The sequence below is a fragment of the Dysidea avara genome, chromosome 9 (assembly GCF_963678975.1).
Source record: "Dysidea avara chromosome 9, odDysAvar1.4, whole genome shotgun sequence".
NCBI lineage: Eukaryota > Metazoa > Porifera > Demospongiae > Dictyoceratida > Dysideidae > Dysidea > Dysidea avara.
This window is the reverse complement of record NC_089280.1, coordinates 15513232-15538726: the sequence shown is the minus strand read 5'-3', so window position 1 is coordinate 15538726 and position 25495 is coordinate 15513232. Positions and strand designations below refer to the sequence as shown.

At 38.6% G+C, this 25495-nt stretch overlaps 6 protein-coding genes across 6 annotated transcripts; 3 read left to right on the top strand and 3 right to left on the bottom strand.

Moving 5' to 3' along the window:
• Positions 1-10: 10 nt before the first annotated feature.
• Positions 11-2009, bottom strand: LOC136266421 (casein kinase II subunit beta-like). Its single transcript, XM_066061441.1, has 9 exons — positions 1892-2009; positions 1753-1836; positions 1585-1657; positions 1204-1306; positions 703-812; positions 578-653; positions 444-532; positions 274-374; positions 11-224 (listed from the first exon to the last, which is right to left on the bottom strand). Exons 2-9 carry the CDS (start codon positions 1761-1763, stop codon positions 113-115), a joined length of 675 nt encoding a protein of 224 aa, XP_065917513.1. The 5' UTR covers positions 1764-1836; positions 1892-2009; the 3' UTR covers positions 11-112.
• LOC136266423 (DNA polymerase epsilon subunit 3-like) lies at positions 1897-2665 on the top strand. The gene is made up of 5 exons (XM_066061442.1): positions 1897-2032; positions 2081-2166; positions 2217-2335; positions 2380-2489; positions 2538-2665. Exons 1-5 carry the CDS (start codon positions 1967-1969, stop codon positions 2595-2597), a joined length of 441 nt encoding a protein of 146 aa, XP_065917514.1. The 5' UTR covers positions 1897-1966; the 3' UTR covers positions 2598-2665.
• LOC136266419 (AP-3 complex subunit mu-1-like) lies at positions 2614-5808 on the bottom strand. The gene is made up of 19 exons (XM_066061439.1): positions 5654-5808; positions 5490-5568; positions 4992-5097; positions 4826-4938; positions 4552-4673; positions 4422-4500; positions 4325-4372; positions 4228-4260; positions 4088-4121; positions 3953-4032; positions 3832-3905; positions 3435-3483; positions 3334-3387; positions 3213-3279; positions 3121-3167; positions 3021-3065; positions 2916-2966; positions 2792-2860; positions 2614-2739 (listed from the first exon to the last, which is right to left on the bottom strand). The coding sequence occupies exons 1-19, from the start codon at positions 5686-5688 to the stop codon at positions 2674-2676; spliced, it is 1251 nt and encodes a 416-aa protein (XP_065917511.1). The 5' UTR covers positions 5689-5808; the 3' UTR covers positions 2614-2673.
• LOC136266415 (inner centromere protein A-like) lies at positions 5751-8783 on the top strand. The gene is made up of 2 exons (XM_066061432.1): positions 5751-8060; positions 8165-8783. The coding sequence occupies exons 1-2, from the start codon at positions 6003-6005 to the stop codon at positions 8534-8536; spliced, it is 2430 nt and encodes an 809-aa protein (XP_065917504.1). The 5' UTR covers positions 5751-6002; the 3' UTR covers positions 8537-8783.
• LOC136266414 (uncharacterized) lies at positions 8628-24130 on the bottom strand. The gene is made up of 23 exons (XM_066061431.1): positions 23946-24130; positions 23799-23867; positions 23598-23738; positions 21683-21960; positions 21421-21539; positions 18882-19311; positions 16388-16480; positions 16182-16336; positions 16095-16129; positions 15935-16045; positions 11613-11653; positions 11469-11563; positions 10701-11419; positions 10599-10644; positions 10487-10551; positions 9828-9895; positions 9710-9775; positions 9558-9654; positions 9463-9505; positions 9335-9414; positions 9206-9283; positions 9025-9102; positions 8628-8875 (listed from the first exon to the last, which is right to left on the bottom strand). Exons 1-23 carry the CDS (start codon positions 24102-24104, stop codon positions 8774-8776), a joined length of 3168 nt encoding a protein of 1055 aa, XP_065917503.1. The 5' UTR covers positions 24105-24130; the 3' UTR covers positions 8628-8773.
• LOC136266420 (protein SET-like) lies at positions 24104-25467 on the top strand. Its single transcript, XM_066061440.1, has 6 exons — positions 24104-24404; positions 24504-24626; positions 24683-24796; positions 24842-25006; positions 25136-25228; positions 25285-25467. Exons 1-6 carry the CDS (start codon positions 24150-24152, stop codon positions 25348-25350), a joined length of 816 nt encoding a protein of 271 aa, XP_065917512.1. The 5' UTR covers positions 24104-24149; the 3' UTR covers positions 25351-25467.
• The last annotated feature ends 28 nt before the right edge of the window (positions 25468-25495 follow it).

The window sequence follows — 25495 nt, the reverse complement described above, 5'->3', positions numbered from 1 at the left end:
TAACTGTCAATTATTATTATGTTCACTCGTAAAGAAACACACTTGTCAAAATATACACTTGCATGCAGTAAAATATATATTATGTACTTGCCAAACTTTGACACACATTTAATTATTTGTAATGCGGCTGTTTTTGGGATCTCGGTCGACTAGTACTAGCAGATCTGGTTCGTGCTTGCTGTTGAATGTGATAAGCTAAGGGATGAATCTTGAATCCATAAAGCCTAAAAATACATAATTACATAATGTATAAATTGAGCTGTAGAATCTTACCGAGGGACAAATTGGTTAGTAGCACGGGGTGGCCTTAATTCTGGATGAACCATAAACAACATATGTGGAAAACCAGTACCGAAGTAGACGCCATCTATATGTGCTGCCTTTAGTCAAGGAAATAAAATAATAGGAATAGCAGACAAAGCAATAGTTCAAAAAAGGATATGATGATGACGTGAAGACTTGGGTGTGTACACATCCATACATTTCGGACAATACAATTTCACCATTGCTTCTCCTGGTACATCTGATAGGCCTGTGTGTATAAAGCTAGTCAATTGTACATTGTGTATACAATAACCTATTGGTAGTACTGTTTGGTTTTCACAGTAGACTCTGGAGCAGTGACCAAAGTCTCCCTGTTGGTATTTCTCAATCTGTTATGAAATATGTCGATGTGATGTGAAATAAATTACATTATTATACCATTTGTGCTAGTCCTCTGTTTGTAAGGATGTAACGAGCATGAATTAAACCATATAACATTTCAGCAGCTTGTTCTACTAAATCACTTTGATTATCTTCTAATTCATCATCTATGACATTGAACAAGACAAGTAACAACCCACACAAAAAACACCAGTATGTACATATGTACACACACACATGCACGCAAACACACTTCCCCAAGCATGTGCACAAATTAAACAGCCCAAAACACACTTTCCTAAATAAATAATAACAAGGGACCCATTTACATTAAATTCAAGCCAGGTGAGAGGATCCCATAGACAAAAGACAATTGTGAGGACTCAAGTCAGGGAACTGGTTCACAGAAGGCTTCCTCTACACCTCCTACACCAGCATGACGTGTATACACGATGTATGTCCTATAGTTGGATCAAAAGGCCAATGCAAGGAAATCCTGACCCCCACCACATGTTGAGGGACAGAGGTACAGCCATTAGCACATGCGCGCACGCACACCTGGTTCTAAGTCCAGTATCATGTCCAGAGCTTGCCGATAATGAGGGACTTGCTCATTTAGACCAGTTAAGTTAAACTTGTCCTGTATGTAGTCCTCATCCACCTGTAACACACCACCATCATGATCACACTAAAGCCATACTCATCAATGCAATGAACACATCGTAAACATTGTTGAATAAAAAAGGATGATAAGCCAACCAATACATGAAGCCCTCTATTGTTTACAAACTACTGTACCATAGCTACCCTCCCTACTATTATGTCAACACAAAGAAGTGTGACAAAGTGGCTAGCTGTAATAAACAAGCTATAGGTGCTGGAATTTGTCTATAGTTACCACATTTGACACAATGTGCGAATGTACACTGCAGTGTTTACCTCACAGAAAAATTCATTTCCACGTAGACCACAGAACCAAAGGATCCAAGATACTTCCTCAGAACTGCTCATCCTACGAAAATTTCCAAATAATGACCACTGCGGATATACCCAACACTTGACACCAGTTGGTAATCCAACAACAACAAGAGTACACATCATACGTACCTATCTTCCATGTAACGAAAACTCCAGTACAACCACAAACGTTCCGACTTCGCTAAACCGGAGCGTTAGTGACTATAGGACGAACTAGATAGTACAAAAAGGACAATTAAATACTTAATGGAACTTTTAAGGTGACTACCTTAGCGTATCCTAGCCTACCAGTATACCGTACCACAAGGGCGGGCCGGGGTGCGTTAAATAGAAAACTACAGAAATGGCAGAAAAACCCGAGGATTTGACACTTCCAGCGTCCGTTGTTGCACGGATTATAAAGGAATCAGTGAGTAATGTATTTTGTTCTATAAATAACACAAGCAATGCATGGTAGCTACCAGAAGGTGTAAATGTATCCAAAGAAGCTAGAACAGCTATTGGAAAAGCAGCCTGTATTTTTGTCCTTTATACAACCGCTTGGTGAGTACCTTTTATTTATTAATATGGTTAATATTGCTGTACTGTAATAGCTCAAATAACTTTGCTATCAAGGCTAAACGCAAGACATTGGCAGCTGGAGATGTATTCAATGCATTAGGCGATATGGAGTTTGAGCAGTTAGTTCCAGACTTGAAGCAATTTTTGGAAGGTAAAAAAGGATGTATCATAGATCAACGTAAACACAATGTTTAGCGTACAAGGAAGAGCAGAAGGGGAAAAAGGAAGCTGCCGCTTCAGACAAGAAACGAAGGCAAGCTGAAGCAATGGCACAACAGGCAGATGACTCTGTACCAATGGATCAGGTAAATAAATCATATCCATTAAAAATTAAACTTGGAATGTTCCCACAGACGCCAGCTCCTTCCACAAGTGAAACCCCAGCAATTACAACAACTGAAGCAAACGATTAACTTATTGAAACAGATATCACTTAAAATAAAATCTTAAATTATCAATAATGAACAAACAAAAAAGTTGACTCATATTTCACGACCTAATTTGAAACCGGCCAGCTTTTGTTAGATACTTGATTCCTTTAAAAGCTCGATATTTCTAAAATGGACATGAAAATGTTAATACTGTAAATGCTAGTACTTGTGCATACCTCTCCATAAATATCTAATCGACTAACTTTCAGTCCAGACATCGTCACCAATGGGACTTTAAAATCAGCCTATACACATGTACACACATGTCCAACTTGGAATTAATGTAAATCAATGACATACTGAAATTGTAGGGTTTGATTCAGGTGTGCCCGCTCCTGTTTGCATTGTAATCTACAGCAGACACAAGATTACAAATGCTGTACTACATACACATGTAATGCTTACACTTCCAGTAGCTGTAAAATATTTTTGAGGTGCAATCTTTCCAATCTACAGTATTTGAATTTAAAATTGACACATACTTACACACAATATAAACACTCACATTCCAAGTTAGCACTCTTCCCACTGGATCAAAGTTGGCAGTACCAGCTAGAAAGCACAAAAAATTAAGCTACATATACGAGATAAAACTACCTGATGGATTCAAGTTGACGTTGGATACAGTTTTGCCCATAGGAATGGTCAACACCACATCGTCAATCTGTTGATATGAAGGCTATGATGTCAAGTGTTATGTTTCATTTGGTTTACATACAATTTTTCCCATGTTCTGTTTAGGACCAACTCTTAGTTCCATTTTACCCCCACCCTAGAAAACCAATACACATGAATGTTGAGATAAACCAGATGCCATACCTCATAATAAGAAAATGAAGGAGTAACATAAATCGGTAGTGATATCATCCTGCATGCAAATATACAGTACATTACACAACAGATGGTAAATAACCAAGCCAGAATTAAATTTCATGGTTTTCCAATATGAAAAGTGAAAGAAGTGACAGCAACTCATCAAAAATGCAATCATTCACTGTGAAAGTTTACTTTTGCAGATGAAAAAAAATTAATTTCTCATTAACTAATCAAAAATGAAGAAGCCATCAATGTAAAAACTTCTTTCAAAATCAGTTTACAAAGTCACCCTTGATAATGAATAAAGCTTGAATTAATTATGAATACAGTTAGTAACACCACCAAAGCATGCCATGTCCAATCCAAGGTGTCTATAGCCAACACACAATATAGTACACACCCTTGATTAGTGATGTTGAAAGAGAGCAGTCTAAAGCTTCCATCAGGTGGTACAAATGAAATGACTCTTTCAGCCTGTGAAATAGGATTTGAAATATATGCTGGGAATTGGAGTCCCTTACTTCCCATCTTTTGTGCCTGATACAAGGGTGGAAACTGACATCATCTAACAGTCTTGAGTTCATAAATGATAAAGTCAAATCTACAGCATCATAAAAGGTCACTGAGTGGTACACATAATTTAATATGGTGTATACCTGGCATTCCACTGAGCCGAGAGTTACACTCAATCTAAAGGCAGAAAATTATTCCACATGTACTCCCTGTAGCGTGCGTGCGTGTGTGTGTGTGTGTGTGTGTGTGTGTGTGTGTGTGTGTCAGCGCAGAGTTTATTTACCTTCCCTTGAATTTCAGACATCACAACAGCACCCTACACGACCAATGGTAGCACATCATAGCAACCAACCCACGCAAATAAAACCAAAACTGTTCACCTGTTTGTCAATTATGCAGTCAATCTCTTCAATCAAATCTAAGAATACCTATAACATTCATTCAACTAAAACACACATTTACATGAGATTAACATACTTCATTGTTTGTGTATTTCACTCCTGTTCTTCTCCAAGGAATATTAGAAAGTTGGCCAGTCGGCAGTTGAGAGCGAACACTTTATTCAGACATAAAAATAAAACTTCAATTTGCTAAAACTATTTCTTACTTGGAGTCACCAGTTACAACATTCATAACAGATCGGACAATACTCGGTGGTCGAATCAACTCCTTCAAAATGTTTGACTCTGTAGCCAGTGGATAGCCATTATCCAACATCTCTTCTAGCAACTACAGAAACAATGACACCGCATAAAAACACAATATTCATATTATAACCACCAACTTATGGTCAAGTTACATAATTTTATTATACAATTGAGCTTAATTTAATAAGGATGTGCGCACAAGTAGCCACCAACCAGGGTCTAATCCCCACTAACCTCATAAACTGTTACGTAATGGTCCTTGATTCTCTGCTCAGTACACTCTGAGAAATACTCAGTAAAGATGTCCATTATACGATGCAAGAATTCTACTACCAGCAATGGTGACACTGTATAAATGCCAACATATACACATATAAAAGCAGCATACAGCACATTTTACCTTCCTGAAGAACAACAGAAACGAAGTACATATTGTTCCTGAAGATGCTAATAAGATAATGATGGGGTGTAGCAATTACTGGTGGTATATCGGCTGGTGATGTGGCCTGTTAGGAGATATCATACTAGATGCGTATGTGACAGACCTGTCAAGTCTCACGCATTAGGCGTGTGACACACGCATTCGGGTCTTTCCACATGCTCACACGCAAACGATGGTGACTCACACAGTCTCCTCACTAGCCATTCATGTGACACTATGCACGTATTTACTGAGGGTTATTAAGCTTTTTGAGCGTTAATGAGGTACTTTATAAGCAATTGACAGCTTAAATCGGTGTTGTTTGTCCAAAATTTTTCTAAGACTTTTTTTTTTTTTTGGTCTCAGATGGTAATTTACTTAGATTTTTTGAAAGTAGTATGGTAGCTTGGTAAATCTCACTCAATGTCACTAGCTCAACTTGACAACCCTGATGTGATGTGAAAATGATGTCCTTACCTTGGCCTGTGCTTCAAAAAAATAATCACATATTGACCTGCTGACTACACTCTGCCAATGCCTTTCCATAAAAATATCCCTAAATAAAACACATGCAAACATTAAATTCGCATTTTCTGGGTCTCTTTGACATTAGACACACGACAGCACGCATTATAAATTACCCCGTGAGGTTTATCATGAACAGAGAACTTATCATTTTCACGTCTAGTTCTTCTCACTCTAATAAAATAGCACCTCAAAGTACACCCACTACTGCCATTTTATGTCACGTGCTTTTTGTCGATAGGTCCTCCCATATTGTGTCAATGCAGGTGTTTGGAGTTTGTTAATTTATGAAAGAGGAGGTTAAAGCCAGCTTGTTTATAACGCAGCAAGCTCTTAAACATTTATCAAACTCGTGAAAAACTGTGAGTCGTGTTTCCTAAATTGCACACCTCGCAACTTTTGTACTTTGATGGGCGTTGACTGTTTCTCACTTTGGTAATATTGTTACACGATAGCACCTAGAAAATGTCTGTCCCCGCTTGGAAGCAAGCAATATTAGACCGTAAAAAGCAGCAGCAAAAAGAGGAAGAATTGAAACAAGCAGAGGAAGAAGCGTACTTGGCTTCTTTACCGCCATGGAAACGATCACTGTTTTTGAAAAAGAAAAAAGAGGTCGGAGGAACATCTACTGCTGCTGCTGCGACGACAACTACTCAGCCAAACAGGCCAGCAACTAAACAACAGCAAACGAATTCTGCTCCATCGGTTGCTCCGACCAGTGCAGTGCAAAAGACTAGAAATAAACAGTCCACCTGGGGTCGCACACAGTCCCCGAAAACTGATGAATCGTCGAAGCAACAAGAAAGCTTATCTGTATCAAACACTAACAATAACAATACTGACAGCAGTCCATCGTGGAGCAGAAAACCAGTCGCGTCTACAGTGACGCCGTCCACACAAAGGGAAACTTCACCGCCTGCATCAGTAAGTGCAACTAGCACAGAAAGCATCCCTCTATGGAAACGAAATTTAATGCAAAGACAAGCGGCTCCTAAAGCTCCTACTAGTGTTCACACTACTGAGCAACCTAAACAACCCACACAAAGTTCAGCAATTAAAACCAGAACCTCAGATAGTAATATACCCAAAGTGTCAGACAGTAGCACCACAAGAGCTAGTGGTCCCAGTGCTTCAGATAATAAAACTACAACAGACAGTAGTCAAAAATCATCTGGTGCCTTTGATGACATTGATGATAGCCGCCTTACCTCATTGCCACCGTGGAAGAGAGACTTGATACTTCGCAAAAGAGCTGCTGCAGCTAAGGAGAAAGAAAAACAAGCTGAAATGGCACCAGCATTCATTCCCAAAGTTACCAAAAGACCACCACAAGAAATAGACAACAGTTGGAAGACAAGTGACACTACAGATGGTGCAAAATCTAGGCCAATTGTTAAAAGGATATCTGATGATAAGATCTCCATGTGGCGTAAAGCTGAACAAACCACACGAAGGTCTTCGAGAGAGTTAGATGTAGTTGTTAAGCCAGGTGATAATGAAGCTAAGGAAACACTAAATGAAGTAGAACAGGCAACTGCCAGTCAAGAGCCAAGTGTCGATACTAAACAAACCACCAAACTAGTGAATGGTATAGAAAAAGAAGAGCAAGATGAAAAAGATAAAGAAGCAGCACCACCAATTCTAAAGGACAAAGATCCTTGGGCACATGTCTCTGAGGATGATCCTCAATTTAAAGCACTACCTCCTTGGAAACAAGCAATGATTATGAGAAGGAGATACGACATCAGAAGGCGTTCTAATCCAGAAATAAATGTTTCAAGTTTACAAAAATCTACACAAGATGAAACAGATTTTGCAGAGGAGGTACCAGCATGGAAAAAAGAAGCAATGTTGAAGAAATCACAAGACAAGGCTGATGATAATGATGACTTTCCTGATATTGATGATGATATGCCTGAATGGAAGAAGGAAAAACTAAGAGAACAGTTCAAGAATAAGAGCAAAAGCAAAAGCCTTCCAGCATTGCTTCCTAGTAACAAGCAAGTACGAAACAAGCAACCTTCAGAGAACATTCCAGAATGGAAGAAAGAGGCTATGAAAGGAAAGCAGACTTCACAAAAAGATGATGATATTCCTGAATGGAAAAAGGAGCAGCAACTGAAACAGAAGCAACAGCAGCAGAATATTCCGGAGTGGAAAAAAGAGGCAATGAAATCACAAAAAACTGTAGAGAAGAAAGATGATGCTCCTGTGCTGAAGAGCATGAAGCCACTTTCTCCAGAGAGGAACACTCAGAGCCCTTCACCTACAAAAACCTCTAACCCTATTCCTGACGATGACGAGGATGATGTTCCATGCACTAATATTGATGATATATCTGATTCTGAAGAAAGCGATGATGCTACTGGTAGCTATGATGTTAACCCTGAACCATCGACGGTACGAGTTGGATCTGCTTCTTCAGGCTATGGTTCTGATACCAACTCACCAGGAACGAAACACGTAATGAGACGAGCAACGAGCAGCAAATCCATCCTGGTCACAAGAAAAATCAGCTACCCTGTAAGTGCATCTCAATTAAATGGTTTCTGTTGTTTTTATATTAGTGTGGTTTCAGTGATTGTGATGTTAGTAACTTTAGCTGTTGTTTTTCTTATCTCTTTTAGCAAAGGAAACGAAGAGTATCATGGAATGAGGACCAGATAAGGACTGAACACACATACCCCAAATATGACTACACAGATTATGATTATCTTAATGAAGAAGTGGAAAATGAAACCAAGGAGGACACTGTCTTCTCTCACCCTATTCACCCGTCCCTTGGCTTTTCTGGCAGCAACAGAGGCTCTAGATCCTCGTCCAATGATTTGTCTAACTACAGACCACATGTTTTATCTTCATATTCTGTGACTGCTTCATCGACTAAGCTACCTACTAAAAAAGAAGAATCTAACCCTGAGCCAATAGCAATGCCCACTGAAGACCCTGAATTTAATATGAACAATTTATCAGATGATGTGGCAGCCTTGCTTTTCTAATTAGGTAACAATTAGCATATTATAAAAAAAAATCTATTTTGAATTGACTTTATTTATCAGAACTATACTCTAACCCACTTGTTTATATCTGTAGTTTTGTCAATGTGTTGTTGTGCACACAAAGTATACAAATATACATACATATGAAATGTGTTGTAATAAAAATGTTATTGTATGTATGCCAAGCATACACTGACTGTAATTGTAATTTTAAAAGATTTCTAATAACACTAATATTTAACTATCACCCAAAAGGTAATCTCTCAGATATGCAATAGCCAACGGTTGCCTTTTTGAGATGTAGTTGACCAAACGCACAGGAACGCCTCCAAAGTCAACCTACAAGATCAAAGGGCAAACCATTAATGTACATATAAGTACACAAACGTGAAATTTTGCATGGAGGTGTGAAAACCATCTGAACTTCCCACACCATTAAACAAGCCATGCTGCGGTAAACAAAACCATCATAAAACAACAATTATTACCTGCAAGAGGTAAGTCACCGATGCTTGAATCTTTCTGTTTATTTCAATGGGCTCAACTACCCATCCACTAGAAAACACCTACAAAGAGTAAATAGCATTATTGACAACTAATTGCTGTTGTTGTGCATGGATTTTTAAAACCAATTTCTGTTGTTACAAACTCTACCACAAACATGCTTACTCTAGCTCGATTGAGGTCAGGGTTAGGTGGGCATTCTGGAATTGACACTGAAACACCAACAACCATATCTCTGTCAGCCTAAACAAAAGATAATATTGTATGAATCAAGTTGTGTAGTGGTGGCTTTACCTCTGATCTCTCTGAAATCAGTATGCATAAATCTCGTGCCTTTTTCATGAAACACTGCGTGGTCTCCAACATCATGTATACTGGTATGGATATAACGTGTGTACAAGCATGTACTTAATGTTTCTCACAAATATATAAATCATCATCTATTTTCTTCACAAAATCCATTGACTGAAGGAAACAAAGTTAATAGCCATACAAACATGTATACACACGTGCATACCTTCAGCAAATTGTCATATGTGTATCTGGTCCGTGGATTTCGTAAAGTTTCGTAGACTTTGTCTGGTGCCATTTCAATTATACCCTTTCCCATCAAACTAAACACAAAAGAATACAGGTTAGCTGTTAATACTGTAATATAATTCACAGTACCTGTGAAAAGGTGAATTGGTATTTTTCTTCTGTAAAACAAGGACCCTCTTTTCATAAAACTGGTACCTAACAACAACATGTAAAGTAACAGAAGATGTATCTCATGGAATATACTCACTTCCAACCACCTGACAATATTTTGAATGTACTAGCATCTCTTATATCAACAGATGATGTGTAAAATACCTATATACAAGGAAATTCATGTACAAGCAAACTTTATACAGTGTATCCTTGCCTTTGTGTATAGATGTATGCAACATCATAAATGAACCATATATTGTACACTGTGGATCACAGAAGTACGTGTACAACTTTGGAAATACACACCGTACGGATTCTGCATAATAAGGACCTCTTTGGACCAACCATAAGTATCCTGATTACGTATGAAGATAGTTAATGTCTCAAAACCAATAGTGTCTGATTTCCTTTTATTTAAGTGTCCTTATACGAATTCAATACTACTGTAAGTTCTGTCGTCCATATGTGCATTTACAATATTATGCAACTTTGTAAGCATCTATAATAAGTCACATGAACTGTTACCCACAGGCTGTGGGTGGTTTTAAATCCGACTGCAACGAAAGACTCCATGCAAAAAATGAAGGTTCTATTTTACATATAAACAGGTAATTAGTAAACAACAGGTCCCTAGTGGGATATAGCATTCACAGGACTTTAGTTTAATAATTAACAATTAGACCCAGTTATCACGTACAGTGTTAGTTAAACAGTTCTTCACCCAACATCATTATAAAATTACTGTACACTCACCTCTTGCAGCAACTCTGCTGCAGCTTGGTTCCCCATTGTTCTGAAATCCACTTCGTTGTCTCGCACTGTAACATGTCAGGAAAAGTTAATTAATACAATTGTTAATACTCACTTGGATAAGAGATCACATCAGCAGTCAACTTTGCACTTCCAGTCATCTACAGTAAATGTTGCATGACACAATAACAATGCCTACACCTTAGTAATAACTCACTGATACTTTTCTAGGGTTTTTCCACTGTTCTGTGAACAGATCTGGTGCATTAAACCTGTGCTTCTTCTTTGGCCGTAGTGATCCAATTGAATCATCATCATCATCATCATCATCATCATTAGACGCTGTGCCTTCTTCATCGGAAGAAATGGTGCAAGGAGTATAAGTTCTAACCACACTAGAATCTGCTGATAGAGATTGTGGGCTTGCACTAGGAGGTGGTTTTGTGTCTAATGTTGTACTGTTGTGCTTTACAACTCCATTAAGTTGGCTAATGTTGCTGCTGTGTGGTGCAGCATCTATGTAACTTTTACTGCTAGCAACTGGCGGAATATCTTCCATAAAAATATCAACTATAGGCTCTTCGTGTACCATCTCCCACCCGCTGCTTTCAAAATAATTGTTCGTACTTTGAGTAGCAGTTAAATTAGCAGCAGTTGCTGCTGTAGAAGTAACAACATCATCAACAGCTCCAACATCAGTAGAGGTATTTGAAGTAGCTGCATTAGTCCCAGAAAGTTCCTCTTTAACTGTGGGACTTTCCCTCTGTTCTACTGGTGCCTTATATGGTGGTGGCAAAGGTGTGGCATTCAAAGCCTCAGTGGCAACACGGTCCTTCTGAGGATTGTTACACAATGGCACTGCATGGTCACGTAGTCTAGCGACACACATTGGCTGGCTAGCCATCACTTTATTAACTACCATTGTAGGAATATTTCCTGAAAGCAGCAGTCACTTAGAAATACATTAATAAATATTGGTAAACACCTTTGACGTCTGATTGGCTTATGTAAGTGACCTCACACGATGTAGGGTTAGAGGGACAGTCCCTAATGATGTAACCGCCCACCAGTAACTCAGCCCTGATATTGAATAGTTTAAAATAGTTGATAACTAATGGACGTGACTAACCTGACGTAGCTTGGGTCCTCTGGTGCTCCAGGGTGAATAACCTATTGTGTGGAAATTTGGTACAATAATCTAGGGCAAAAGTAAAAGTTGACTTGTGTGAGAGACTCCAAGATGGCTTGTAGTAGTAAGTTTGAGTGTGTGGTTCAAGTGTGTTTTTTTTTTTTCTTCACATACAAGTTTTTATAACACTTTTTCTAACCTTATTCTGATGTTTTGTAGCAACAGAAAGAACAAGCTTTGTAGAAGTTACACATACAAGTAGAAGGAAAATTAGAAATTTTACATTCGATTAGAGATCATAGAAATAAAATGTAAAGAAACAAGGGAGGTCACCTGTACCAACATCCACTAGTATATCTGCAGGTCTATGTGACCTCCCTTGTTTCTTTACTTTTTTATTTCTATGATCCCTAATCGAACTTAAATTCCTAATTTTTCCTTCTACTTGTTTCCTTACTTTTTATAACATGATTATGACTGGTGAACCCAAGCATACTGCATCAAAAAAAAGGAGGGGGCACCAGACTAAATATTTTCGTCTAAATGAGTGCTGCAACTATAAATTAGTGAAAAGTGGATTGCTCATTTCGCTTCGTTTCCAGTTATGTTCAGTGAGTTACACAGCAAAGAATAGTAGGAGACAGCCCCACTGCAATCAATCCAGACACCATGGAAAATACAGACAATTCACTGGGAAGCCATGCATGTTCTACTGCAAATCCACACCTTACACCGAAGAAATATAGTACGGTCAAAAATGGCAATTCTGTGACCACTCTTCAGCTAACATGTTTTGATGATTGATTTCACTTCTTGGGGTCATTTATTGAAAATTTAGCTCCCAGGTCCCTCCCAAAAGTCCCAGAATTTTTTGCTATGGTGCACAATTTAAAATTGCTGCTAGTGCAACCTAAAATCAGGGTATGCTGCGAACAATAGTGCACAAAGACACTTTTTAGGATAAATAAACCTCAAGGATTCCAATTCTGGCATCAGTTTCATGCTATGACCTTTATTAGACCCAGTAATCAATAATAGTTTCAATTGGAAGAGCAAAAAAGCATAAAATCGAGATAAAATGCTTCAGTATATACATGTAGAAACTTGCATATTTGATGAGGTAACAGTATGTGCATGATCATGCAGGAATAGTGAGATTTATTATAATACAGAGATTTTTGAGCCACTGCAGTAGTTCAGTCAGTTTAAGTCATCAATTTGGGTAAGTCACATTTTATAATACAAGAATTTGCAGTACTAACTGCTATACTCCTAGCTCTCTGATCAATCAAATTTAGTGGCAAAGAAACACCAAAAAGCACATTATTTTTTGTACCTAAAAGGTATGTGGACTAAATGGTTATTTTAGTATTATAGTTAAGCCCATTTTGGTCATAAACATGTAGATTGTAATAAGAATAATGGAGACAGCTGAAGTATCATGCATGCTTCAGTGCGGTGAACCTTGTAATCCAGCCACAGATTCCATTGGTTCCATTGAGAGGTGGGAGAGTATCAGGCAAAAGTCTCTCCTCTGGAAAGGTCTTGACAAGTTTGGAAGTGTTCATGAATGCATAGATTGGGTGAAAGGTCCAGTTGGACACTTTATTCATGATTCCTGCAGATTGACACTTAGTAATACCAAGAAGCTAGAATAGGCTCAAGAGACAGAAAAAAACGTGAGGTGGATGAATGCCAGTTGCAGTCTTCATCCATAGCTGAGGTTAGTTCCCAAGATGAAGCTCCAGCTGCCAAGAGGCTGCGATCAAGTTTAGGGATGATTCATGACAAAAACAAATGTGTTTGGTGTTGCAAACCAGAATCAGCAAAGCATCCAGAGTCAAAGCTTTTGTTGATTTCATATGACCATGTATGGGATGCTTTCAAGAGCCACACAGTGGCCCTTGAAGATCAGAAAATGCATGACAGAATCAACTGTCTGATTGATTCTGCAGCTGATCAGCCCTATGCTCTTGAAATCAGGTATCATCATCACAAATGCTGGCTGAAAGAAATTCCAGAAAATGAGTGAAGATGATAAGCCTCCACAAATGCAGAATATTACTTATCGTGAGGTTCAGACTATGTTTTTTGACCACACTCGAAAGGTAATCTTTGAGGAGCATGAGTACTGTCAAAATGAGGAGTATTCATACTCCTCAAAGATTACCTTTTGAGTGTGGTCGAAAAACATAGTCTGAACCTCACAATAAGTAATGTTCTGCATTTGCGGAAGCTTATCATCTTCACTCATTTTCTGGAATTTCCGAACATACTTCAGCCAGCATTTGTGATGATACCTGATTTCAAGAGCATAGGGCTGATCAGCTGCAGAATCAATCAGACAGTCGATTCTGTCATGCATTTTCTGATCTTCAAGGGCCACTGTGTGGCTCTTGAAAGCAGCCCATACATGGTCATATGAAATCAACAAAAGCTTTGACTCTGGATGCATTGCTGATTCTGGTTTGCAACACCAAATACATTTGTTTTTGTCATGAATCATCCCTAAACTTGATCACAGCCTCTTGGCAGCTGGAGCTTCATCTTGGGAACTAACCTCAGCTATGAATAAAGACTGCAACTGGCATTCATCCACCGGACCACCTCACGTTTTTCTGTCTCTTGAGCCTATTCTAGCTTCTTGGTATTACTAAGTGTCAATCTGCAGGAATCATGAATAAAGTGTCCAACTGGACCTTTCACCAAATCTACGCATTCATGAACACTTCCAAACTTGTCAAGACCGTTCCAGAGGAGAGACTTTTGCCCTGATACTCTCCCACCTCTCAATGGAACCAATGGAATCCGTGGCTGGATTACAAGGTTCACCACACTGAAGCATGCATGATACTTCAGCTGTCTCCATTATTCTTGTTACAATCTACATGTTTATGGCCAAAATGGGTTAAACTATAATACCAAAATAACCATTTAGTCCACATACCTTTTCTTGATGCGGCTGCAAAAAATAATGTGCTTTTTGGTGTTTCTTTGCAACTAAATTTGATCGATCAGAGAGCTAGGAGTATAGCAGTTAGTACCACAAATTCTTGTATTATAAAAGATGGCTTACCCAAATTGACGACTTAAACTGACTGAACTAGTGGCTCAAAAATCTCTGTATTATACTAAATCTCACTATTCCTGCATGATCATGCACATACTGCCACCTCATCAAATGTGCAAGTTTCATCCTACCTTATGCAAGTTTCTACATGTAAATACTGAAGCATTTCACCTCGATTTTATGCTTTTTTCGCTCTTCCAATTGAAACTATTATTGATTATTGGGTCTAATAAAGGTCATAGCATGAAATTGATGCCAGAATTGGAATCCTTGAGGTTCATTTATCCTAAAAAGTGTCTTTGTGCACTATTGTATGCAGCATACCCCAATTTTAGGGTGCTAGCAGTAATTTTAAAAATTTTGCGCCATAGCAAAAAATGCCGGGACTTTTGGGAGGGACCTGGGAGCTAAATTTTCAATAAATGACCCCAAGAAGTGAAATCAATCATCAAAACAAGTTAGCCAAAGAGTGGTCATGGAATTGCCATTTTTGACTGTACTAATAGGACGCAGATGAGGACAAAGATAAGTCCATGATGCATGCATTGTACATATGCGGTATGCCAAAAGGCACCAGTACAGTTGAAGTGACGTCTATCAGCAAAAACATCAAGCCAGTAGCCTTAGCCACTATCGAAATATGCTTGTCTGAAGGCATTAGTTAGTCAGGTAGTCAGCAGAAAATTCCACTGAATAAAATTTTTTGAAATAGCAACCTGTCTGGAGCATTTTGGCCATTCTGGAGACACTTTTGGGCTTGATTCTACCTAACCAGTACTGCCAAGGCACCATGAAGCTATTGTGAGGCTAATTTCTGGTCAACTCCATGATCCATAATATACAGTACTACTGTACTGTATGATAGGCATGGGTACACTGTGTTTGTAATTGGCAATGATCGGTCAGTACGTACAGTACTTGTTGTATTATCAGTTTAGGTATAGCCTTTCCCTCTGAACTATTATTTATTTATTTTTTTATTAAGGCTTTACAGCACAAGTGCTGAAGGTCTGTAGGACACCTGGTCCTACAGCCTGTTTAAAGTTGTTACATAAAGTGTGTTTGAAAAGGTGAAGGAGAAAAAATCCATGACTGGACTTGGGCAGCCTCAAACCTGCAGCCATCCGATTAACACTCAAACGCTTACAGGAGTCTGCCAGGTTGCATTACATTCTAGGTCCAAAACATGTGCAATACATGTACTGTAGTTGAACAACATGCATACACCTTGTATACAATTCCATATGCTTACAGAGAATCCACCACGAATTCTAGTTGTTTCATCAATTCTTTTGCAGTATGTGAGAACAACAAAATCACGTGCACTTGTAGGCCACACAGACTTGTACATCAATCGACCAATCTATAAGCAAAGTAGTAAGTACACCATACATTCAACATGGCTAGCCCACCTGAACAAAATCATCTATCCGTTCCACAAGTTGAACTGTGAATTATTATATGTGTTTAACTCATTTTTCATGAACACAATAATACACCTTCTTTAAGTAATTCATCCACCTTCTTAGAGTTATCAGGATTTAACAGAAATCTTAGTACAAATTCAGGAGGAGCACGGATCAATCCTTTCCCTTTGATGGTATTTACAGGAGGTCCATTCTTGGACGCTGCCTTCTTCATCACTTCCACATCCCTGGTGTGATGTGTACAGTAATGGATGACTGTAACAAAGTGGTTGACTTACTTGGTCACTCCCATATGAGTCCAGCCATCTGCCTCAGTCCCCCGGCTAACTGTCAGCATTAACTCTATTGACTGTTGTATCAAACTGTCATACCTAAATACAAAAACATGTTCTGGTACACTGTGATAACTTACAGGACCAATGGATGGCATTATATACAGTAAGGATGTGGCCTTATAATCAGGTCATTAAGTACACCTTAGACGTCCTAACAGTGCAAGAAGAAGGAAAAATAGAAGTTGCATTGAAAAAAGTAATGAAACAAGAGAATAGCCAGCTAAAGCATAGTGAAGAGAGGTTGCCTATACGTGCCTACTGTACAGACATACTAGTGGACATTTATAATCCCTATGATTCTGTCTATCTATAACCGCGACTGAATTAGGTATTAAATATCCACTAGTATATCTGCAGGTAATAGGCAACCTCTCTTCACTGCAATCAATCCAGTCAAAATAGAAAAAACTGCCATTAAGATAGGGAAGCCATCAAACAGTTCCACTGCAAATTGATACCAGCTTGTGCTGTCAGCAAAGATAAATGAGACACAAAGGAGGATGCAGGTAAGTCTATGAAGCATGTATTGTATGAACTGTGGTATGCCAAAAGGCACCATGCAGTGACATCTAATGCATAAATGTTTGTGTGTGCAATAACTTTCAAGCTAAGTCACTTCTACAATTGCTTCTAAACCTCTCCCAGATTGCCAGATGTGACAGCCCCAGACAAACGTGTCCAAACACCTGAATAAAACAACAATAAACATATCTTGTAGGGATTTTCCCACATAACTATGTCATCCATATCCCACTGGTTTTCTAGTTTGTTAGCTATCTTTGTTATCGCTATACATGTGTGACTATTTTATTAGAGTATCTCAATCTTGCTGCTTTATATCTGACGTGAGCCAGATACTATAAGCTCATCCATTGTCAAGTTACCCTTGGCTGGAGGCAAGCTAGATAGTCAGTCAGTTAGTCAGTCAGCATAAAATTCTTGAAAATTTAAAAAAAATTCATAGAAACTTTTTGGAAGCATTTTTACGTTTGATTGTGCCTAACCAATGCTGCCAAGCTGACATGAAGGGAAATGGAGGCTGGATATTTTTGGCTGAAAAAGCCCAGTTCTTCATGATCCCTAATACACAGTACTACCATACTGTGTGATTATTGGCAAAGAAAAATCACAGCAATGGAAGCAACAAGTTTAGCACATGCAAAGAACTACACGACGTAATGAATAAATTAAGGCAATTAAACACGCTGGAATGGGAATTATCGATACACATACACAAGAACTCAAGTGGCAGCTCTTTACAGTGTATATCATTACTTTCCCGAGAAAAAATACAATTTCATAAATGTCACCTTTCTGCACATAAATGGTTGGTTTCACCATCCATTAAGTTTGTCCGGAAATTTTTATGTTTCACCATTTCATCATTTTCATGTAATTTACTGTATGGAGTCATTTTCAATCCATGTGCAACACATACATTATCCACAGTCTAGGCAAGCAGCAATTTAAAGGAGTCATAACAGTTCAAATCCTGTATTCAACCTAACATAAACAACATTGACTCCTCAGTAGCAAAAATGATGAACACTAGCTGGAGGTTTCAGTGTGCAAAACATCTGTGACAATATATGTGAAACTTGAACTGATATGCTCAAGGCATTTACAACACAGTAAGCCTTTAATGCAGAGAAAAATGCTGTTCTACAAGACAGGCTAAGTTTGCAAGATGCTTACTGACTACTACAATGGAGTAAAGCATATTCCACTGATTGTTCTATTAGAGTAGATGACTGCTCTATGAGAGCATCTCAGCCTTATCCTTGAAAAGTATTCTTTGCATCTCTATTCTTTTTCATCCATAAAAACAAGCTAACTGACCAACCCATTGACCATCAACCTGAGACGACCCACTCTTATTGCCAGGGTTGATTTTTCACCACAAACATAAAGTTACATGAATGTACTATTTTACTGTCAAAATCAGCCAGGCTAGAGCGGTCTGCTGCTTTCCCCAAGCCCAGTGGCAAGCCATACAAGTGGTCTGGAGCCTAAATGGAGCCTGGGGATGGCTGTACATGGCTATACAGTTCTGTGGTGCTGAATAATAAAGTACTGTGCTGTAAATTTCCTTTTATTATAGCCAGTTTTGATACTTGAAGGGCCAATGATTTGGATCCCTACATAATTTGTAAACAACCACTTGCCGTACCCTCCACCCCTATTGGAGTTACAGTCAACCTCAAGTTAAAACTCTCTAGAATGGCAGAAAACGCAATTGTAGGCTAATTGTATAGTGCATGATCTGGAAGGTAAGGAATTAGTGTAAAACGTCAGTAGTTTCAACTGGTCGTTGTTGAGCTACAACACACTAAATATATTTCTTGGTACGAATAAGACTGGTTTACCTTAGACAGATGATACCAGGATAAAAGCCACACAGGATATTAGCAACACGGAAACACAACACGTTACATACCTACTACCAGTACTAGCTGGTGGTGATGGCTCCCTTAGTTTAACAGCAGGTACATCACTAGGCTTGTCCTCCACTGGCATGGGAATATCAGGCTTAGAAGCTGGTGGAACATTATTTCTTAACAGAGAAATTGTATTTGTAGAAGAAGGAATGGTGTTTGTTGCCGTAGAAACTTCAGGAGGAACAGTATTTGTCACCACTGAAGAATCAATCTCAGAAATGGTAGTAGGAGTAGTTGCAGTTGGTTGTAGTGTCTTGTTGATGTTCTCAGGGGAGTGGTGTTTCCTGTATGTGCTCTTGCCGTACATGCCCAACTTCCTGAATGCTATGTGCTCCCTTAAAGAGATCAGTTGAGAACTGAACCTCTCTCCTTCAGAGTATGCCACATTAGCATTGAAAGGAAGTGACAACACAGCTGCATGGGTAGCACCTGTTAAGAGATAAAGGTGTTTCATACATGTACAGTGGAACCTGTTAATCAGGATACTTAAAATAAGGACACCTGCATAATCTGAGCACTTAAAAAGTATCCCTTAGTGGAAAATCAGGACACCTTGATAATTAGGGACAGTCCCAAGTTGTCTTTAATACACAGGTTTCACTGTGCCTATTACTTAGAAGAAGCATACATACTGTATTTCATAACAAGGGAAAATTTGACCATTGATTTACAAAAAAGGTCATACCCCCCCGTAGTTATTCCCTCTCAGGACAGATTTCTACATACTGTATAGTGGGAAATTTTCAAAAGGTTAACCTTTCGAAAAAGAGTTTGATTGAAAGTTTGAAATAATATTTTGTAACTTTTACTCTTTACTGCACTACACCATTAATAATTAGAAAATATTCATGTACAATAGGCCTATTGTACATGAATAGTTATAAATAGAAAAAGATAGGCCTTAATGGTCAGCAAAATTTTACCACTGAGGCCTATAGGTAACTGATAAAGTAGAAAACGTGCACTCGAACTTCATTTATATACTTCTTTGATTGTCCATTAAAGATGTAATATTGTTCCTTGTAGCTAGATAACTAAAAAATATTTTTGAAAATGTATTATTTTCAATTTTTTGAAAATTTAACACAATAAACTTGTGAGGAATTAAATTACTGTGCAAATCTCCACCAATGTGCACCTGAGATGATCAACCCTGCTAGAATATTGTGCATGTAACATGTATGATCAGCATGCGTGCACGCAACATGCACTTCAACATGCATGATTACATGCACGTTACATGCACAGTTGTCAAAAGCAGACATGCATGTTGTTTGTGGTTGCTATGGTTACTACAATATCCACTTTGCTGTGTGTAGAATCGCTGACTACTTGGGGGACACCTACAACATCATATATGCACCTTTGACTTAATTAATTACCAAACCTTTTCTCACTATTATATGAAGTTTCGTTTTGTATTTATATTTTAACAACCAAATATTTTTTTTCATTGTGGGAGATTCTACATGCCACATGCATGTTGCATGAGGGCACCATGCATACTGGCAACATGCATGGCATATACATGCAGCCCTTACTGCAACATGCATGTTGCCTGATACATGCACCTAACACTCATATAGCATGCATGCTTCACTAACATGCATGTACCATGTACAACATTTCGAGCAAGAGAGTACCTCTCTTCTCCCTGCTTGTCTTGAGCTATGCAACAGATTGAGGGGTGTAGTTTGCCATGTATAGTTTTCTACAGCTGTAAACTGCAGCTGATTGCAGGTAGATCATTAAGGGGTGTGGTCACGGATTAAGGACGTGGCAGCACGTTCTGATCATTTATTACATGGTCAGAACAGCAATACAGCAAGAAAACACTCACAGATGGCCAGATATTGATTTTTTTTAAATTGCTAAGCATGGTCTGCCTGCCTGCCTGCCAGCCAGTCAGCCAGCCTGCTTGCCTCACAAGTTTAGAGGACAAACAAAGCATCGCTCGGCCACCATGGCATGTGCCTTTTCTAGCTCCAATGTAAAGGCATTAACTTTCTGCATTGGCATTTTCCTTAGAGGAATGTGCCAATGCAGGAACAACATTATCTGTTGGAGTTATAGCAATGAACCAGTGAGTACGATGATATATACTTGTTTCATTGTGTATACATACTGTATATAGCAATTAAAATATTTATGTATACAATCTGCTGTACATGTCTAGTCAGGTTAGTCATAGTCAGTCAATGGATCACAAAAAGGCATTCTGTACTACCTGTACATTAGAACTTTTGATGAACTTAAAGCCTCTCCATAGTTACATGCACATAAGCTACTGTGTGCGAGCATGCAAGTAGATACCCACATGTAAATACACACAAACACACACACACACACACACACACACACACACACACACACACACACACACACACACACAAGTAAAGCCTACGTGAAACACACAACTACAAGCTGAATGCCCCTCACAATGATGCCAATGTCAATGGACACACAGTTCATGCACTCATGGTTTTATCATCCAAGGACCAACTAAACTAGAACTGTATTTACAACATTCACACTTACTGACTCGGGATTTCTCTATAGCAGAGAACACATAACAAGTCCAGTGGTGTCCAGCTAGGTCTGGTCTCTCAGGTAACAATAGTAAACAACACTGACCATTCTCCTTCACCTGCCACACTCTACAGTAATAGAATGTTTGTATACAAGGTGATGACAACAGTTTAGTTATATACAAAAAATACAAACAAAAGAATTAATTCGTATTGAATAAACTGGAAACAGTAATGCATATAACGTACTGTACCACAACACAGGTACAAACCTTCTAGTGACTATTTCTTGTAGCTGCTCTTCTGGTGGTAGAGTGACATATCTATTCACAGTTCCTTCCAAATCCAGTGACTTTATAACATTACGCACCACTCTCCACAAGTAGTGTGGTGGTACACTCTCCTGATAGCTAATAGTGTCTGAACTAAATGGTGCTTCTGTTGACCTTGATGATAACTTGCGGGCTGGTATGAGCTGTTTCGGTGAGAATTCACCAAAGCCAAACCATTGTAACAACTCCTCCATGTCAAGTGAGGCATATAGGGCAGACTACATGGGAGGAAAAATACAAACACACACGATAAAATATTCTACCCACACATTAAGCAATTTACTATATAAAGCTGAAAAGTTGTCTGTCTGTCTGTGCAAGCTAACTCCCATTGATATACCCTGGACTTGCTGCATATATTAATCGCCATCTAACTGGCACCAATGAGTTTATTTCTAGTATTTTCTGTTTGCTGCACAGAGCTTGAAAAAAAAAAAAACCATTATCACAAGTTTGTACAGTAAACAGCACAGCTACTTCTCTTTAAATGGGACAACAATTGCAGTCGTACACCAGTGAACTACATTATAAGGCACACCCATTGGTGGTAGTTATATGCCGATTTCTTCCTCCAGGATGTCACTACGTAATAAAACAATTTAACGGACAATACACCCATATTTATCATCAATTCATGTCAGATTCTATATCCCCTATCCCAAATAGCTTATTCTACATATAACCAAGGAATTAACCTTTCAATTCAGTAAATTTTGCAATGAAGCTAAAACACGACAAGATTATAAAATAATTAATACAAAAACGTGGATTTACAGAAACACGATTACGTGACATAACATTGCTATTGATATCAGACACAAGTAAGGTGTTGGAACTATTCTAAACAATGTGCAGTGGAAGACAGTGATGTTCTGTGCATATACAATGGAAAAGGATGTGGATTTACAAGTGAAATAGAAAGAGCAACAGTAACACTTCTCCTGGTGCGACATCCATTTACCGTACCAGGCCAAAACAGCAGAAGCTCCAAGGACCCAAGCAAAATTTGCAAGCAGCATAAAATGGATGACACTGGAATACAACAGGTATATACAGGCACCCAGTCTAGCTTGGAGGTACCAAGTTATCAGAATGGCAACTTTATAGCTGCTAACTGTTCACCTTCAATGTGTAGTCAACTGATTAATCATTTCAATACTTTGATGCAACCTATAACCTCAAACGTAGATTAATTATTGCTTTATTTTTTTACAAATGAAATAGCATATGCATGTGTGTGTATCATAAAGCAATCAATGTTCAAGGGCAGTAGATTATGCAGTAACTTTGGCATATACTCGAACGGTGGTATAGTTGGTGTGCTAGCAGGATCACAGACATGGACAGTTTTTCAGTGATGCCTAACACAATACATAAATGGATAAAGAGGTACAACAATATATCAATCACTTAGTTCAACCTGCACGGAGGGCAGATACCGCTGCTAGTACTGCATATTATTAAGGGACACAACTTTCATAGAGTGACGGATTTTTACAAATCATTTGCATGCACAAGTAGGAATTTGGAATAAAATTCCACTCAATCAAACCACTGAAAAATGTCACACAATATTAGCATGCAAACAAAAATTCTCTAACATCATATACCTAGCACCTTTGTACCAATCATACACATGTAAGCTGCATGCACAGACACTGCAATTACCAATCTTCATTAAACTGAAGCTGGTTGCAAAAAAAATACAATGTCTCTGCTCATGCACCGTATACTTCATAGCTCTATGCAATTTTCAGGGACAGATCACATGCACCAAAGCTCTAAGCATGAATCAACAAGATACATTGATCATTAACACTATATAGCACACAGAAGTTACTACAATCAACAGCACCTTTGGTTTGCAATCAGTACACACTGAACCAGAAATGATGGCAACGTCGTGTGATAGTTGGTCGGACATTCTCAGCAATATTCTCACCCCGTTCTGAACTCTAACCAGCTGCCAACCAGTATATGCACTAATTGGCATGAGCTAGAGAACAAATATTGTGATGTATTGATTGGGGGAAGTGTTATACATGTATCACCCCACCTTGAATACTTCAGTGATAATATGATCTGGATTGGCAAATGCCATTGACACTTTGGGCCTTGTTACGAACTAATAGTAACGAAGTAAATATCATAAATTGTTATTTTAGATGTATAAATACGATAAATTCCCGGCTAAATCCCTCACCTTTCTCTTGGCAAACAGCCATAGCGGAAGCAGCAGTGCCAATAGCGTGACAAGAAATAGCAGAACACTGGATGCTAGTGAATACACAATTACACATATCTTCGACAGGCCCAGCCAAGTCGTATAAGCGACCGATACTAGTGTCCAAATCGGACCCATTTGGTAGGTTAGATTACGGAGGTAACACGGATTAGGTATACAAAGATGGCCGGGCGGCCTGCAAAAAGTAATGTATCAATGCCGAAAGCAAAAGTATCTAAGTTGGACCAGCAAGAAAGTGACGAGCAGCAGAAGGCATTGGATAAGGTGGCCGAGATACAGAGTGTCATAGACGACCTGAATGAGCAGGCTTCTGAAGAGATTTTAAAGGTTGAGCAGAAATACAATCAAGCCAGAAAGCCTCACTTTCAAGAGAGAGCGGATGTGATTAAAAATATTCCGGAGTTTTGGGCCACAACTGTATCCTGCAGTATAATGGGCACTATTTAGAATGTCACGTGTTTTATAGCTGTTACGTTTATGCACCGTATTGATGTTATTTCTTGACCGCTCTATTAGTTATTAAGCCATCCTAACATCAGTGAGCTGATTGATACAGAAGATGAGGGTGCTCTGCAGTACATGACAGAACTTTCAGTAGAAGAGTACGAGGATGTTAAGTCAGGCTATAAAATCACATTTGTAAGTTGTTTTTGGGTGAATAAATGGTAGCTATATAGCATATTGTGCTCCTGTAGTATTTTAGTGACAATCCCTACTTTGAGAATGGTAAAATATCTAAGGAATTTTCTATTGATGATAAAGGGGAGCCGAAATCTACTGGCACAGATATCAGTTGGAAACCTCGGATGGTATGTCATGTATTCAATCTACATTCACTTTACCTGTACTATTAGAACTTGGTATCAAGACAACCGGTAGCTATGCAAGGTAGAAAAAGAAGTCATGATGAGCCTATTAGCTTCTTCTCATGGTTCAACGACAACATGATCGCAACTTCAGATGAAGTTGCAGAAATTATCAAAGATGATATCTGGAATAATCCACTACAGTACTACCTTGTAAGTTAGTGTCAATATGCACATATCTTCTTGTGGTTTTCTTTTCCTTTGTTACCAACTGATGTTCTAATGTGTTAAATTATACATGGCATGTGAGTTGATGATGGTTTAATGCTTGACTGGTTTCAGGCAGTCACAGAAATGGGAGATAACTATGATGAAGAAGCTGATGAAGAAGACGAAGAGGCATTAGAAGATGGTGATGAGGAAGATGACGATCCAGTAAGCTATTGAGTTTAACTCCTGCACATTGACCTACGAAGGTTTGTATTGTGTAGGTGTTAGGGGACGAGGAGGATTATGAAGGAGAGGAAGATGATGACCAAGATGAACAGGATAATTGAAACTAGTAGTCATGCAGCTGCACACTCCATCAGTGCTGCCACATGCTAATATGCTACATACACAAGTATTAATACTATTGTTTTATACGTCAAATATAAAATAATATTAATGCACAATTCTATTTCTGGTGGGGGCATGCTTCTG

Excerpts from the sequence above, each read along its gene's own strand:
- LOC136266421 (XM_066061441.1), bottom strand. Across the intron at positions 1,307-1,584 it reads GAAATGAATTTTTCTGTGAG|GTGGATGAGGACTACATACA; the intron begins GTAAACACTGCA and ends GGTGTGTTACAG. Across the intron at positions 375-443 it reads CCAAGTCTTCACGTCATCAT|CATATAGATGGCGTCTACTT; the intron begins CATATCCTTTTT and ends CTAAAGGCAGCA.
- LOC136266423 (XM_066061442.1), top strand. The coding sequence starts at position 1,967 with ATGGCAGAAAAACCCGAGGATTTGACACTTCCAGCGTCCGTTGTTGCA. Across the intron at positions 2,033-2,080 it reads CACGGATTATAAAGGAATCA|CTACCAGAAGGTGTAAATGT; the intron begins GTGAGTAATGTA and ends AATGCATGGTAG. Across the intron at positions 2,490-2,537 it reads ACTCTGTACCAATGGATCAG|ACGCCAGCTCCTTCCACAAG; the intron begins GTAAATAAATCA and ends ATGTTCCCACAG.
- LOC136266419 (XM_066061439.1), bottom strand. The coding sequence starts at position 5,688 with ATGATAAGTTCTCTGTTCATGATAAACCTCACGGG. Across the intron at positions 5,098-5,489 it reads TTTTTGAAGCACAGGCCAAG|GCCACATCACCAGCCGATAT; the intron begins GTAAGGACATCA and ends ATCTCCTAACAG. Across the intron at positions 3,388-3,434 it reads CTTCATTTTCTTATTATGAG|GGTGGGGGTAAAATGGAACT; the intron begins GTATGGCATCTG and ends TTGGTTTTCTAG.
- LOC136266415 (XM_066061432.1), top strand. The coding sequence starts at position 6,003 with ATGTCTGTCCCCGCTTGGAAGCAAGCAATATTAGACCGTAAAAAGCAG. Across the intron at positions 8,061-8,164 it reads CAAGAAAAATCAGCTACCCT|CAAAGGAAACGAAGAGTATC; the intron begins GTAAGTGCATCT and ends TATCTCTTTTAG.
- LOC136266414 (XM_066061431.1), bottom strand. The coding sequence starts at position 24,104 with ATGGGTCCGATTTGGACACTAGTATCGGTCGCTTATACGACTTGGCTG. Across the intron at positions 23,868-23,945 it reads GGCTGTTTGCCAAGAGAAAG|TTCGTAACAAGGCCCAAAGT; the intron begins GTGAGGGATTTA and ends CGTTACTATTAG. Across the intron at positions 16,130-16,181 it reads GGATGAATTACTTAAAGAAG|TTCAACTTGTGGAACGGATA; the intron begins GTGTATTATTGT and ends AATAATTCACAG.
- LOC136266420 (XM_066061440.1), top strand. The coding sequence starts at position 24,150 with ATGGCCGGGCGGCCTGCAAAAAGTAATGTATCAATGCCGAAAGCAAAA. Across the intron at positions 24,405-24,503 it reads CGGAGTTTTGGGCCACAACT|TTATTAAGCCATCCTAACAT; the intron begins GTATCCTGCAGT and ends CCGCTCTATTAG. Across the intron at positions 24,627-24,682 it reads CAGGCTATAAAATCACATTT|TATTTTAGTGACAATCCCTA; the intron begins GTAAGTTGTTTT and ends GTGCTCCTGTAG.